This window comes from Lepidochelys olivacea (assembly GCF_965140295.1).
Source record: "Lepidochelys olivacea isolate rLepOli2 genome assembly, chromosome: 25".
Classification (NCBI taxonomy): domain Eukaryota; kingdom Metazoa; phylum Chordata; order Testudines; family Cheloniidae; genus Lepidochelys; species Lepidochelys olivacea.
Window position 1 is genome coordinate 9,486,494 of NC_140435.1, and position 16,362 is coordinate 9,502,855.

A 16,362-nucleotide genomic window follows, 5' to 3' on the forward strand; every position below is an offset into this window, starting at 1 on the left:
CCTTTCCATCTGCTGAACTGCCCCTTGTGCTGGACGGAGGGATGAACTGAGATATTCAGAGGACAGCATTGCCATTCTTCTGCCAAACATGGGCTGGGACCCATCGTGAAAGAGGGGGGTTGTTGCTGTGGTTTAAAGTGCTACCATCTAGTTATTTGCAGAGCCCAGCTTTGTACCCCAAGACCGAACTACAGCAGTGACCCCCCCCCCCACCTTCTGTTTCCCAGCTACTGAGCCAGCCAAGCTCTGGGGCAGAGAAGAGCCAAACTGCTTTTGAAATTACATGGAAAAAAGGTTTATCATCACAGGTTCCAAAATATTAACATTGCATTTTATAAGACAGTTTAATCCACAGTCACAGGGCAAAGTTGGCTCGGTGAGAAGCACGCATTTCAAAGCCACAGCAGCCACTATGGAAAAAATAGAAACTTGGTCCAGGAGTCAAGGGGCCCCATTTATCCTAGGAGGTAAGGGGAAAGAAGAGTTATTCCAGTTCATGCACGGGCCGAGATCAGCAACAGATACTGTGCTGCACAGTGTGGTAAGAGCTTTACACAGTAACGGCCTGATTTTCAGAGATGCCAAGCACCAGCAAACCCCACCTATTTCACTGGGAGCACTCTGCACCTCTGGAAGCCTGAGGCCAATACTTCATCCAATACCAACACTGCAGGTTGCAGCTTTTGGGATAATTAGGTCTGCCAGCTAGAGGGAGCAGGCAGGGAAGTTAAGTGACCTCACAAGAGGTCCTGATTCTCACTAATACTCTAGATGGAAGAGCTCAGATCAGGTGACCCCAATATGGCCAAAGTTCTAACAGCCCTGGTCAAGTTCAGACAGAGCAAGCTGCAGTCAGTTGCTGATGGAAACAAGAGGTGGTGGTAAGCACAGGCTTGGTGTTTCGTAATCCTTTAAGCCAGGCATCTCCAAACTTTGGTGCATGGATCATTCTTTGATCACTGCTTGGGAGCCTGCCCTCCTACCTGTGATTGGGCTGCCTCTTTCCACTGGTGAGGGAATAGCAGCTTTAGCATCTACGACCTTTGCCTACAGGCAGAGCATCCAGCATGTTTAGCTGTCTTAACATAACTTAGCAGGTGGATATGGAGGGCATAGGACCATGTGACCAGCCAGCTGGCCCAGCCACCCGCAAGTCCTCTGCAGGACACTGGTGGTCAATGGATCATTCAGGAACTAGGGCTTTAAATAGGTTGGATACAGTCACATCTAAATTTACCAGAGTCACTAGTGCTTTCAAGAGAAGTTAATACGAAGCACTGGAAGCCAGTCCAGTGTATGGGAACAAGCTGCTTTAGTGGGCACAGGAAGTTTGGGACCTGCACAGCCACTCAGAGTCCTCTCCTAGGTTAGGGGCCTTTCATCCAAGTATCTCCTGCACTGGGATGGAAGGCTTGAGTGTCTAAGGATTATCCCCATGGGGAAAGTCATGGAAGCAAAAGGGGTTGATGGGAATTGGCCAAGGTCAGAGTGACTATTGCAGAACTGGGCCTTGGAGCCCGGACTCTGGTCCCTGCAGGAACACTGAGCACAGTTCTGCATGGCTTTCCTCTCTCACCTGATGCTCAAGTGGGCCTACACCATCTCCTCTGGCCAGATTCCCCATTGCCTGGCACTCACCTGAATGGATCGGATGAGTGAGGCTCTTGACCTTCCTTCAGTAGAACCACCCCACTAGCTTGAGGCACTGCTAACAGCTGTTCAACAGCTGGCACCAGGGCCTTGCTCAGCAGATGTGGTGGCTCAGGCCCTCAGTGGAGCCAGCCGTTTCAGCAGCTGGGAGTTTAGGACCTGGAAAAGGAAGTGTCCAAGCCCCCATCACCCACCTGCCTTTGCAGGGCAGCCAGGGGAAGGGAAAACATCCTATAGGGCTCACAGTACTGGGAAATGCGCCCCTGTGTGCGCAGACCCATCCCCACTTGCCCCAGGAGAAAGTAACTGTGTGCAAGGGAGACACATCCTTACCAATCACTTCAACCCACCACTGCTGCTCGCCGCAGCCTGCTGCTCCAGGGCATCCCCACCACTGCTGCTCGCCGCAGCCTGCTGCTCCAGGGCATCCCCACCACTGCTGCTCGCCGCAGCCTGCTGCTCCAGGGCATCCCCACCACTGCTGCTCGCCGCAGCCTGCTGCTCCAGGGCATGGCTGCTGGCTGCAGCCAGCATGTTCTCTCCATCCAGAGTCCCCTGCGGAGTCAAGGGCACACAGTCTGGTAGTCCAGAGTGGAGCCGGCACCAAGAATTGGGCAGTTACATCAACACTGGGGTTTGCACCTGGGGCTCAGGAGAGTCAGACTAAACCCACTCTAAAGCGTTGTGGTGAGAGGAGATTATGCCTCCCCCAGCCCTGTCGTAACAGATATACCAGCAGCTGGAACAGCTACAGAGAACTGGCTCATTGCAGCTGCTGCTGGCTCCATAAACCCACATCTTGCTTGGTTTACTTTGGTGAAGTGGCCTTTAGGAGCATCCATGCTTTGGTCCAGTGCCATCATTATGCTCTCCCACAGCTAAGCATAAGACAAGATAATTCATCAAAGCTGCAGCTCAGTTGCCAGTTAATCACATGGACACTTGTAGAGTCCCTACACAAGGGGCCTTGCTTGTCCCCTTGTGTGATCCTGATGGCCATCAAGAGGGGCTTACTTACCTGCAGACTCGGTGATGCCTTCAGCACCAGGACCCCGTCTTTCTCTTCAAACTCCAGGTCGGTCTCTGTGTCATTCTGGGACCTGTATTCCTCGCTGTCCGTCTCTGATTGAGTCTGCTGCAAGAGGGAAGGAGGTCCGTGCTGGTGAGGACAAGCTTTGTGCCAAACTATACCAAGGAAGATGAGGAGCAGCAGCAAGCCCTAGAGCAGAGGACAATGCTCCAGCAGGAGCCTGCTGCTCTCCCCACTGAAGCAGCAAAGGGGGCAGACTCCCTTTAAAGGGGGGATGAGGACTGGGGAAGGGTGCAAAGGGCAGTTAGGTGCTCAAGTCCCTTTGGCTTTTGGTGGGCACTGACTAGTTGCCCTTTGGGCTTCCAGAATCTGCCCCTCCCCAGCCCCCTTGGTGAGCCAGGGCTTGACAACACAGGGAAGGGGTGGGGGGAGAATACAACAAGGATCTGTCCAGATAGAACTCAGCACAGATGCATCTACTGGGCAAAAGGCTTTATAACAGCCTCCACGGTCTGCCAGACATTTCCCAGACACTCAGGTGGACAGTTCCTGTTTGGAGACGCTCATAGTCCAATAGCCCTATTGGGAGTAAGCACCCTAATATAGGCTCACATGGGCCAATACCACCTCTACACTCATCATCATGGCCTGTCCGTGTTCGATGGCCTCATTTCCGTAGCCAAATGCAACAGACATATTGTCAAATATAAAGGGAAGACTAACCACCTTTAAATCCTCCTGGCCCGAGGAAAAACCCTTTCACTTGTAAAGGGTTAAGAAGCTAAGACAACCTCGCTGGCACCTGACCAAAATGACCAATGAGGAGACAAGATACTTTCAAAGCTGGGGGGTGGGAGGGGGAAAACAAAGGTTGTCCATCTGTGTTGTCTTTTGCTGGGACCAGAGCAGGAATGCAGGTCAGAACTCCTGTAAAGGGCTAATAAGCAATCTAGTTAGATATGCGTTAGATTCGGTTTTGTTTAAATGGCTGATAAAATAAGCGGTGCTGAAGGGAATGGATATTCCTGTTTGTGTCTTTTTGTAACTTAAGGTTTTGCCTAGAGGGATTCTCTATGTTTTGAATCCGATTACCCTGTAAGGTATTTACCATCCTGATTTTACAGAGTGATTCTTTTACTTTTTCTTCAATTAAAATTCTTCTTTTAAGAACCTGATTGATTCTTCATTGTTCTTTAGATCCAAGGGTTTGGGTCTGTGTTCACCTATGCAAATTGGTGAGGATTTTTATCAAGCCTTCCCCAGGAAAGGGGGTGTAGGTTTTGGGAGGATTTTTGGGGGAAAAGACATTTCCAAGCAGGCTCTTTCCCTGTTATATATTTGTTAGATGCCTGGTGGCAGCAATAAAAGTCCAGGGGCAAAAAGGTAAAATAGTTTGTACCTTGGAAGTTTTAACCTAAGCTGGTAAAAATAAGCTTAGGGGTTTTTTCATGTAGGTCCCCACATCTGTACCCTTGAGTTCAGAGTGGGGAAGGAACCTTGACACGTTATGCAGATAACACCGGCGAGGGGAAGTTAAGCTCCCAGAGGTCCCAGCTTTGCAATACAGAGCAGACACTAGTCTCATCCCTTCTAGTTAGGGCATTATTACTAGATGCGTCTGCCAGGGGAGGAGCAGACCACCTTTGGATACCAGAGGCCCTTTAAACAAAACAAAGTTTTCCTGAGAAGCTATAAGTGTTTATTACAAAACTTAAAAGTAAAAACCACCAAAAACCCACACACACCACACTCAAAAGAGGTTCAAAACCACTGCATAAAATGAACGTTGCAGTTTTCTCTGTAAATCTCTTTAAAAAGCTTTCAAAAACGCCTTATTCTGAAGTGTAGTGAGATATGGTTTTTTCATTTGACTCATTTTAGCACGAAAAGTAGGACACCAATGTTCATTTGCTTTGAAGGCAGAGAACTACCCATACTAGGTCTAAAACTGGTAACGTGCACATGGTTGACGTGGGATCGACCGCAGTCCGTACCGTGGCACTCGTCATGCTGGTACTTCTGACCCATTTCCCTGCTCTGGAAGGAAAGCTGGCGGTTAGCAAGCCACCATCTCTCCTTCTGGAGCAGGCGGCTGGGTCCAGGGAGTTCTGGCCCCTGAAGTGCCAATCAGTAAAAGTCAAATGGCTTTTGTAAAATCCAGGACTTTTTTTTTTTTTTTTTAAAAAAAAACAACAAACTCAGAAAAAACTGAAAACAAAGGACCTCACATCTACTGAATCCAGCCCATGTACTGCCCATGGCTCAGCGAGGGATGCAGCTGGTAGACCTGCCAGGCCCCCGTCTGATGGCTCGTTGCATAAGCCACCTCCTGCTGTCTGGAAGCGTTGCATGCTTTGCAGCAGTCCACTTGCCCCCAGCAGGGAGAGAGCAGAGGAGATCTCAGTGCTCAGAAAGGGATGTAGCATCATGGGCAAACACAGCAGTGCTAACAGTGCACTGGAGCTATGCCGTGGTTCTGCATAACCCAGCACCCAGGGACTGGCTCTGCCAAACAGCAAGTGCGTCATACCTCATAGGTAGGGTCTTCAGCCTCATCCTCCTCTGGCAGCTCTTGCTGCAAGATCTCCACCCAGGACTGATGCTCCTCCAGAGCCACGTCATCTTGTTTCCTTTTGCTCCCTTTGCCGGAGGGCTTGACTGGACTTTTCTGGATCTCTGCAAGAAAGCCACAAACAGCGCAGGTAGTATCAGAGCACGTACCCCATGGAGGCAAGGGTCACCACTGCCTAAGTCTGCTCTCCCAGAGGGCAGGCACAGACCCCAGATGCTCCAGAGTAGGGATAGCCTAACAGGTTTGCCATGTGACTAACAGGCCAGCCATATTCAGATAGCTTCACCCAGGTGATGGCTGGACCTCAAGATGCTGGGTCCTGGGTAGGAGGCAGAGACACAGCTCAGGCATGTCTTGGCTCAGTGTTGGACTGGCAGCTAGTCTCCCTCCTGCCCTGGCCCCTGCTTTTTGGGAAGCCTTTGTTGGTTCCCTTCCCCCTTAATCAGAGGCTTGACCCAACTCTTTTGCTGGCTTTGGGAGAACAGTCAGAGCCAGGAGCAGTCAGTCTCCACAAGGATGGAGCAGCATGGGAAGGGCTGGGAGAGATGTGCTCCTGGGAAATCTGGAACAAAGAATTGCCAAACCAGGGTTCATCTCATCCAGCATCCTATTGGATGGCAGCCTGTACTAGCTGCTCCACAGGGAAGTGCAAGACACCCACTTCTGGGCAACTCTAGAACCATTTGCTTGAGCATAAGAACATCCTCCTCCTAATCGGAGGCAGCTAGAGATTGGATTCCCTCCTGAAGCAGGATGGCTTATATCTGATATGATAGATAAAATTCATTAGACTCTAGAGTTATTGCCACAATGTCATTGTCACAGGCTAGTTACGCCCAATGTTAAAAAAGTAGTTTTATTTACCAGCGTTAAAGTGTTGCCTCGTAATTGCGTTGAATGGTCCCTTGTTTTTGGTTACGAGCCAAGTAAGTAGGTGCTCAAGACTGACCTTGATAGCACTCATTTTTTGGATCTATAGCCCATCTTCTCCCTAAACTACACATCCCACATCTTTTCACGCATACAGAAGCCTTTCCAGGCCTCTGATAATTTGTTACTCATCTCTGAAGCCCCTCTCGTTCTGCTCTGAGACTGGGTGACCAAGAACTCTCAAGATGCCAGGAGTACAGGCATTGATTTAGAAAAGGTTTTCAGGGGCTCTCTAGCTCAGGGGTTCTCAAACTGGGGATTGGGACCCCCTCAGGGGGTCACAAGGTTATTACGTGGGGGGGGGGGCGCGAGCTGTCAACCTCCACCCCAAACTCTACGTTGCCTCCAGCATTTATAATGGCGTTATAAATTTAAAAACTTTTTAATAAGTTTAAGGGGGGTGTTGCAGACAGAGGCTTGTTATGTGAAAGGGGTCACCAGTACAGAAGTTTGAGAACCACTGCTTTAACTTATTCCCTATGCAGAATTATTAAGTTAACTTTTTTCCACCCCTGCCTCTGCACGTTCAGCAGAGACCTGTCCGCTGTGACACCCGGCTCCTCTCCAAGTCATTACAGTTACTTAGGACCCTCTCAGATACTGAAAAAGAATCTGAATGATGCATCAGCTGGCATCTGTCAATGCCAGCTTCCACCCCGCACTGTGCTATTCATTCCCCTGCCTGGGTTAGGTTCCCTCGGTCTTCTCCAGCCTAATGGAAATTTTATCCCCCTCACTCCTTGCCCTCTTTTCAAGATCATTAGTGTATTAAAAGCTTGAGCTCAAGGAAAGGATGCCCGTGTTTCTGGAGCTGAAGTCCAGGTTTCAAGCCTTAACTCCCCATCTACTTTTCACATACAATGAAGGGGAGGGTCTTGCTTGCATAATTTAGGCAGCTTAGCGTTGAGTCCCATTAGCTGGCAGTGGCATTTCCATGCAACATGAGCAGCAAAGCTAGACTAATGTCTTCTGGGAGAGCCGGACACTAGCTGCATGACTCATAGGCCCAGTGCTCCAGCCTTGCCTAAAAAATCCAGCTCTGCTCCTCTGCTGCGAGACCCTCCTGCAAGAGGAAGGGTGACCCACAGAGTCTCCTAGCTAGTCAGGAGTGAGCTGCCACTTTATCCAACCAGCAACAGGGAAACGTATGTAGGTCCTAGTACCAGCCAGGGGAGCCCGTGAGGGTTTTAAGCAAACAGATTCCTACCTGGAGGAGAGGTGACTTAACTCCAAGCTTGCCGACAGATGTAAAGTGAGCCACTTGCGGCGTTAGCTTAGCCTGACTGTTCCTCCAGCAGTCAGCCCATAGGAAGCAGTGGTTATTCGGGAGAAGGTGGACTGGGGCCAGGACATTTTCTGATTTGAGGAACTAGCCCTCACATTTGCAGATGTCAGTTCAAATCCCACCTGGGAGCAGGAGGGCCAAGTATCTGTGGCCTCAGCCTAGCCCCATTTGGAGGGTCACCACTATTAAGCCAGCACACCGTTTTGTCATGTAGTCTACGCAGGACCAGAAGAGGAGGGAGAAGTGCTGCAGGGAACAGGGAAGGGGACCTGTGCTAAGATGATTGGCAGCTCCCAGCCACGGGGGCCAGACCAGCTCAACTGGAGTTCTATAGTTGAATCTCCAAGGATTCATTCAGATATTACAGCAGAGATCATTGCTGGGAGCCCCTGGCCTGCAGGGCTCGTCTACCAGCTCACCCTGTGGGACCTGTGACAAGGTTCTCACTACAAGCTTGCCAGGCAGAGGCAGCCAAACACCTCCCCTTTCACCCCCAGGAAGGTCAGGACCACAGGTTTAAAGGGCTGCCCAGTGACTCTGGGTGTGGGTACTCAACGTAAGACTCCAGCTCTTGGGAAATCCAGCCCCTTTCAGGTCTCTCACACCAGGTACCTAAAGGAAGCCAGGAGAGCATTTTCCCTGCAGCATGGGCCATTCCGCCCGACGGTTCGTGCCCCAGGAGCAGCAACTCAGCACGTATGTGCCAGGCCTGATGCACGCCCACCTTACGCTCTGCAGATCCAGGCTGCTCACCCATCCACTGCTTAGTTCTGCATCACGGAGAGTTCTTACCCTCAGGGATCCCGCTCTGACCCATGCTGTCTGCCGGCAGGTAGCCAAGGGCACGCTGGAACCTGGAGGGGATGATGGCGAACAGGAGGTGTGCCAGTCTGCCAAGACGCTTCTTGGCGCGCCGCACAGGCCTGTCAGGGGAAGGGGCGTGATAGTCCTGGCTGCCAATGTTCTCCACAGGGAGAGAGGAGCCACCCCAGGCCGAAATCTTGTGGAGAAGCCGGACCTGAGAACACGAGTTAGACTATCAGAAAGCGTTCAAATAACTTGAGTTGTAAAATCCGCCCCCCATCATTGCAGGCTGGGCCTAGTTGGTTCGAGTCCTACCACCTCACTCATTGCTGATCCTAGGGCTTTAACCAGCAAGGCTCACTGCCATCCATCTGCCAAGCCCTTTCTACGGCCGAGGAGCGTTGCACAGGGCACAGAGGTTAACGAAGCTCAGCAAGCCACTGGCAGAGCTGCAATCAAACACGGGAGATGCAGTGCCCAGCCCCCTAAGGGATTATTGCAAGAAGGCACTGTGGAGTTGCTCTTAGGAAGCACTTATTGCTCTGGCTCGCTACATTTCATTCGTTTCAGTGTCATTTTTGCAGGGCACCCTTCCGCGATGAAGGGCTAGTTTCTAGCAGCTGGGGGAGAAAGGCGAGGGGCTTAGAGGCTTCCCGTTTGGCATGTTCATGACTTCCTCCCTCCACCGAGTCCCAGGGGCTCAGGGCTTAATTTGTAACGCCAGAGGGGCTGGGGCACAATCAATTTTTTCACTTCCATAACTAGAGCAGCAAGCCTAGAGGTGCCGGGGCCATGAACTGCCAAGCTCTGGCACAAATTAAGCCCTGCCTGGGCTACTTATACCCCTAGCCCCCCTCCCAGAAGCTGGATGATAGGAAGGGGTCAGCTCTCCCTGCTCTCAGTTTAGTTCTGACGGCGGAGGGTCCCTGGACGGCTGCGGGAAGGGAAGCAGGGTGGGGAGGCATGGGCGATAGTTTCTTCTTCTCCCCGGCCAAGCCACCGCACCTGTAACCTCTTCCCCACTCCTCGCTTCGATCGGCTGGGTGTAGGGAGGTGTTTGTAATAACGTCATCCAGGGAGCGCACCCTGGGGATGGGGCCTGGGCAGGTCAGAGAGGCCTTGTTCATTACAGGTGGTAGCTGCCTTCCCCCTGCCCCCACCAAAGAGTCACCAGGACCCACGCTGCTGTTGGAAGCGCTAGTAGCCGAGCCTGGGCCAGTGAGTGCCCAAGTGAACGTGGCAGGGGGCCAGCTGCCTTTTCGGACTGCTCACGACCGGCCTGTGGAGAGCAAGGTTGGCTGCGGGGTACGTGAAGCCTCATGGGCGCCCCATGGAAGGAGCTGGCTGATCAGACCCGTGCCATCCCACAGGCTCACTTGCCCTCCTGGCCAGAGCCATGGGGGTGGGGAGGTGGTCAGAAGTATTTACGGTCCAGTTCACTAGAGAAGTTTCACCAGTCCTGCTATGCGAGCCAGCCCCATCTAGCGTGGATGCAGCTTATACTGACACAGGAGGACTTCTGTTGGTGCTGTGGTCTTCAGCAAGGACTTTACTGGTATAGCTCTTTCTCCAGAGAGAGCCAGCCCTCACCGACACTTTCCAGAGCAGAGCTGCCCTAGGGGGGCTAGGCGCACCATCCCCTTGACTTCGGATGGATTTTTGTCCCTGCGTGACAAATGCATTTGAAAATCCCAGCCATTGCATGCCCGGGGCAGGGCTGGATGGACCCAGGCATCCTGCGAACAGGGCTCAGACCCAGCAGGACCAGGCGTCTGGCCCGTGGGGGAGGGTATTGTTGAAATCTCAACAGGGCAGCCCCACTTGCTGTTCAGTGGGGATGGACACAGGCTCTGCACGTGATCAGGTGGAGCACTTTGGGTGCGTCTACACTGGTGCCGGAGGGTGTAACTGCAGAACACCAAGGCATTCACACACCAGTTCTGATGGAGCCAGTGCACTAACAGGAGCAGTGTAGCTGTGGGTCCTGGAGGGTGGGCAGGGCTGGGCACCCAGTAAGTACCTAGGGTTTCAGGTGGGACTGGACTCAGGGTGCCCCCGCCCTTTGTACTACCATGGCTACACCACTATTCCCAGTGGGCTAGCTCGATTGCAAGCTGGGAATTACACCTCCAAGTCCAGTGTAGACGTACCATTGGACTAGCTACTCCAGCCGCCCCGTGCCTTGGCAAGATGGCTCTAGAGGGACCTATTTCACTGCCTGACCCAGCAAGGGCTCCCCTTTCCCAGAACAGGAGGCGGGGGACACTTTGCAGGAGGAAGTGGGCAGAGCCACAGGCTGGCGGTTGGCTGGGCCTGGGACGAGCCAGGCCCCCAGCTCAGACACATGTCATGTGCACCAAGTGCTGCCAGCCTGCAGGGAGGTTACCGCCGGCCACCACGCGGTGGCAGAGCCCAGAGGAGAACAGCGGTCACCAAGAACGAAGGCTGTGCAGGAAGAGCTCTGGTAATGCCAGGCCAAGGCAGGAAGCACAACCCAACAAGGGGATGGGCAGAGTGTCTGCATATGTGGGCCACTCAGGCATGTCCACTCAGGGACAACATCACAGGATACAAGGCTTCCCCACCGGAAGATGCTCTGGGGGAAGAGCACTGGGCTGGGAGCCAGGAAAGCACAGGCCCTGGTCTCACCAGTGCTAGTGAACACCAGCCACGCGTTGGTGCACTTCACCTTGTCACTGCCTCAGGCCTTGTGTCTTTGCCCTGCTCCTGCTACCATCTAGAGCAACAGGAGTGGGGGAGGGATAGCTCAGTAGTTTGAGCATTGGCCTGCTAAACCCAGGGTTGTGAGTTCAATCCTTGAGGGGGCCAATTAGGAATCTGGGGCAAAAATTGGGGATTGGTCCTGCTTTGAGCAGGGGGTTGGACTAGATGACCTCCTGAGGTCCCTTCCAACCCTGATATTCTATGAGACTTAACTCAGGGGCTCAGACACCTTTCCCCAGCACTAATCCAAAGTATTGTTTCCAACGGAAGTGGACACTGATGTAGCTGTTTGTCTCAGCTCTTGTACAAGCTTATTGGCAAGTTGGCATCACAGGGTCTTGCACAAAATGGGGCCTCTATAATCCAGGAGCAACCCAGGTCTGAGCCATGGCAGTCAAGTTTTGTCCCGCACCCCAGGAGATATTTCACACATGTTGAAAGATGTAATCGGCAGAGGGACCCCACTTAGTGCAGAGCTGTCCCCCTTTAATGGAGGCTGGGTCAGAGATGGAAGTGGGTGAGCCTTGGCTAACAGAGCCAGGTCTTTTCGCTTAAGCGGTGGAGAAGTCCTGGGTGCCAGTCACTGTGACAACCTACCCAGGAGCCCAGCATTACACAGGCAAGTTCGTTAACATACCATAGGCTCGGTCCCACAACCGGTACAATCTACCCAGAGCAGGGTCAGGGCTGGGGCCTGAACTTGGCAGCTCTGCCGGGTAGGCGCTCAGTGGGGGAGTCTGAATGGAAAACTGCCGCAGTAAACAGGGGTGGAGGCGTACTCCCAGCCCGGTTATATCCCAGGGAGCAAGCTGTCAGCGCCAGGCCACCTACCCAGCAGATGCCACAGTAACTTCTCGTGGCCATAAGGCAGGAGTGCAGACAACTTTCCACAGCCCAGCCAGGCACAAGACAGTCGTTAAAGCAAACCCTTAACGTCTCAGCTGGGTAGGGACTAGAGCACAAAGCAAGGGGGTGGCATGAGGACTGCTGCACCAAGGGGGAGGGGCGAAGAGGTGAAAAGCTGCAGGAGCAAAGAGGAACATGGTGGGGGAGAAGCTACAGGGCCTAAAACCAGGCAAGCCCCCAGCTCAGATTCACCCAGCACTGCCACTGGTGGGGGGTTACTTACCAGGGAAGTGAAGAGCCCCAGCCGAGCAATTTGGTGGAAGAACCTGGCAAGTGAGGATTCAGAGTCTGTCTGGACAGCTGGCATCTCCTAAACCCAGAGAGAGAAGGGTAGTTAGAAGAGCCAGACCCCACCCCCATACCTTGCCCGTTGCCTCCCAGGGAACCTGGCCCCTGTCACCTGAGGGAGCTCTCTTTTCTCTGGGCTGGCCTGGGGGGCCATGGACTCAATTTTCTGCTGTAAGACAAGTGACAGGCTAGAGGAGACAGAAGCCTGGCTTGGCCTTACCCCCCCAGCACATTAGCTACATATTGGTTCTGACCCAGCTGCTCTGCATTGTGATGATGAGCTGCCAGACTCAATCAGCACAGCTCCCTGCAGGCTTTGCCTCATTGCAGGGCAGAGCTTCCCCAGCTGAGGGAGTGGCCTTAGGGGACTTCTCCTGGGAGCATGGAGATCAGGGCTCCCTGGGGATGTGCTTTGGGCTGGATTCACTGGCGCTCTGCTCTTTGTGTGGGCATTTCCCCCAGGTGATGCCAGGTTTGTGAGCCGCTGGCGTTTCACACCAACTTCCCACTGGGGCGAATAACCACACAAGATGCAGGAGGCTGGAGAATTGGGGCCAGATTTTTAAAGGTGTTTAGGTGCTTAAAGATGCAGATAGGCACCTAGTGGGATTGACAGCCTGGATTTTTAGGCACCTAAATACCTTTGCAAATCGGGCCATTGGGTGGTGCTGTTGCAGTGACTGTGGAATATGAATTCATGGGGGCCCTTTCCAGGTAGGGCCTGGAGTTGATTATATGCCCAGCTGAAACTGGGCAATTGTACCACAAGGGTTTTTCTCTGTGTGATTACTGTGACTACCAAGGCCAGTACCAATTCCCCTGCCCGTGAAGGGCGCTAGAATGGGGAGAATGAGGCTTTGGCTCGGACCCCAGCTGAGATCAGGGTCACACCGTGCTAGGCGCTCTATAGACACCTGTGTTGGCAAGGTCTGTGACTTTATCACGATACTTGGTGTTTTTCTTAAAGCCCCAGCTCCTGGAGGCATGTGATGGGCGAAAATCTCAGCTTTTCTATAGGTAAAATAAATTTCTAGCTCTCAGATTGCAGAAATTGCTTGAAAACGTGGCCTGGGTGCAACCTAAAGGCTGAGAAAGCAGAAGGCAAAGAACCTCCCGAGGTATTATATTTTAAAGTCTCGTGGTTTCAGGAGGGGCTGACTTTTGATTTTTTGAACCTTTGGGGTGGGCGGTGCTGAGGGACAATTGAAGTAGACAAGACCAACAACGGGGGGAGAACAGAAGCATCAGTATCTCCAGCAAGGATCATTAGCCCCAAAGGGCAGCTGGCCAAAGGGCACAGATGGGATGTGAGTGCCGCAAGAGGATCTGTGGGCTAGGGGCGAACCACGGGCCCTTGCTGGGGGAGGGTGCCAAGACCACGTGTTGGATTCTGACACATCAATTAAAATACACTTTGGGATAGTGATGTTTCTACAGCTTCTACTTTTCAGGGTGGGGAAGGCAAAGAAGGTCTGAGCCTCACTTTATCCTCCCACTCAGCTAACCTCCCAGACGCTGCCATGCTGAGTCCCACAAAAGCTGCAGGCCACACGGAGGAGGTGAGGAGCAGGACCCCACCTCACAGTGTGCTATTATATTAACAGGGGGGTGTTGTTACGCCCCTTCCTTTCTCCAGATGGACACTGCAGCTCGAGAGGGGTAACCCTGGAAAGATTTAAGTCAAGCAACCTAGAATTCTGGGGCTTAGCGGAGCTTATCTGAAACGCGGAGTGCAAGCCAGCGGTGTTTGACACTTCCCACACTGGGGTCCTAGCCAAACAGTTCAGAGGGATCTGAGCCCATCTGGAACTTCCCCAAGGGCAGCTGTCCCCATGGGGTCATTCCCGCTGCTCTGCTGCCAGCCCAGCTCAGCTCAAGATGCATCAAAGGGAATGGGCACGTTTTTGCCTGGGTGAATTGAATGGAGGTTCAGACTGAAGGTATGTTTACACCGCAGACAGGGGCATGACTGCAACATGTGTAGACGTACTACACACCTGGATCTAGCTAGCTTGAAGAACATCCGCAGTGAAGCTTGTACAGCTCCACCCAGAGCCCTGTGTACGGACTCCCCCTTGCAGCCGCGCCCTCGCTGCTAGATCAAAGCGAACTCAGGTACGTCCGGGGGGGGCTGCAGTCTCACCTCTGATCGCAGTGCAGACCTCCCCTTCGTTTCAATCTGGGGCACAAATTTAGGCCAGTTCTTATTTCCTCTGCACTGGGGTGGGGTCCCAGCTGAGGGCCTGCTCTCACTGAAACCCAGAGGGCCTCTAGTGAGCAGTCTTGGGAACTCAGTCCTCTGGAAAGCGCCGTCTGCACTCGAAAGGTCTCCCGCAAGGAAGTGGAGCTAATGGGACGGAATAAAAGCGAGTAACAATACAGCAGACAGGTCTTTATTAGGGCGGATTCAGCTGGACGGTGCTGGGAGGAGGGACCAGGACCCCTGGTTACCCCGTTCAGCCAGAAGCTGGTAAACACAGTGTAGTGCAGCAATCGAGACTGCTTGCTTCTCCCCGTTCTTCACTCTGGTTCAAGTGCCAGAACAGATGTATCGCAGCCTTTCTGCAGCTGTTCCCAGAGCAGGCTTCATTAGCAAACCCTCTCCCACGGGGACCTTCACAGGGCAGTGCCATTCTGCATCTCCACCTCCGCCTCTGTGCAGGGAGAGAAGGATAAAAGACCCGCACCCTTTGGGAATGATTTCAAGGTCTCTCTATAGGCTCCCACACCGATGGGGCCACACCACTGTAACTGCATGGCTGCCCCCCCCCCCCAAGTCATTCATGAATGAATATTTTGTGGCTTTGTCGGATTCAGTGATGGTTGAGACAGCTCCTCATCTCTGGAGTGAGAACTGCCCCCCCTGCAGAGAGGCCTCGGCCCCTCCGGCCCTGCATATAGGGAGAGAAATACAAGGAGTTGCTGAAAAGAAGCAATTAAAATTGAATAAGGAATGAATAACAGCAAAGATACTAGCTGGGGTTTCTGGGCCAAATGTTCGCAGAGCAGTGGCTTTGTAACTAAATGTGCTAGAGATCCTACCTGGCCTGAATGTTAACGTGGAAGTGTGAAGGGAAGAAAAAGAAAAAGAAAAAAGAAAGAAAGACAGACAAGTGATCTGACCCTTAGACAAGCATTTACTTCTTGCTATCAACATACACTGCCCCCCTTGCTCCCCATACCTTATGCCTATGGGACTCAGCCCTGGAAAAGCCAATGCTCTATTGATTGATTTCCCCCCCCTTTGTATCTTGCAGCCAAGTGCTCTCCACTTGCCGAATGCCCCGCAGCCCCCGGGGACAGCACCTGCTCCGGCGCCTTGCTTCTTGGACGAAGAATTCCCCTCTGCTCTTCTCCAAGCGGTGGCAGGAACCCACCTATGTAAGCGGCCCCTAGACAGGCTCCACTTGAGAAGGCGAGCGGGAGCTGAGGTTAGGGGGCTGGGTGTCCCCTCCTCTCTCCCCTGCTCTGCTTTGAATGGGTCAGCTGATGAATAATCTCTTGTTCAGGGAGAGCAGGTGCAGCCCTGGCTGTCTGGCAATAGTCATCACGGAGCGTCACTGAGGGGGGAGCAATCCGGGCTCGGTGGAGAGTACAAATTAGAGGAGGCTGCTCCATGGAGCTGGGGAACTAAGCACCTGGCTGCCAGGCACGGAGGAGAGGAGCCAGTTTATCTTCCGGCTGGAGATGTCTGTCTGGGATCCCGCGAGGCTCTGCTGGAGCTCCCCCCGTGGCAAATGCGCCCGAGACGTCTTCACTTACGTGGTGACACCCGACCGCATCCCACAGTTCATCATCCCCTCGCTGGCCATCCAGGAGGACCACAGGCTCTTCAGCAAGGGGAAGGAGCAGCTGTGGAGGCCAGGCCTGGGGCAGCCCGAGCAGAAGGCCAGGAGGAGCAGCTCAGACCCCACCATGAAGAACGGGCGTGCCCTCCGGGGCTCCGTGCCGTGCTGCTCCAGTGCAGAGCTGGCTGCCCAGGTGGAGGATATGCCAGACCCTGTCACCCGGGCAGCCCTGTCCCTGCCCCACTTGCCCAAGATCACCACCCCTTATGGTTTTGTCACCCTGGGGGAGAGCCCCCAAGTGACCAACGAGGAGGCCTTGTTTTTCCGCTTGGACTTAGCTTTCTCCAGGTGCCCTGGTGCCAAGAAACACCCTGTCACCCAGGAG

The 16,362-nt window shown here is 53.2% G+C and overlaps 1 protein-coding gene across 1 annotated transcript; it reads right to left on the bottom strand.

Moving 5' to 3' along the window:
• Window positions 1-370: 370 nt before the first annotated feature.
• Window positions 371-14,412, bottom strand: LOC311513193 (uncharacterized protein). The gene is made up of 7 exons (XM_084614863.1): window positions 14,333-14,412; window positions 12,125-12,211; window positions 8,260-8,485; window positions 5,211-5,356; window positions 2,669-2,785; window positions 1,984-2,205; window positions 371-460 (listed from the first exon to the last, which is right to left on the bottom strand). Exons 2-6 carry the CDS (start codon window positions 12,206-12,208, stop codon window positions 1,987-1,989), a joined length of 792 nt encoding a protein of 263 aa, XP_084470989.1. The 5' UTR covers window positions 12,209-12,211; window positions 14,333-14,412; the 3' UTR covers window positions 371-460; window positions 1,984-1,986.
• Window positions 14,413-16,362: the final 1,950 nt, after the last annotated feature.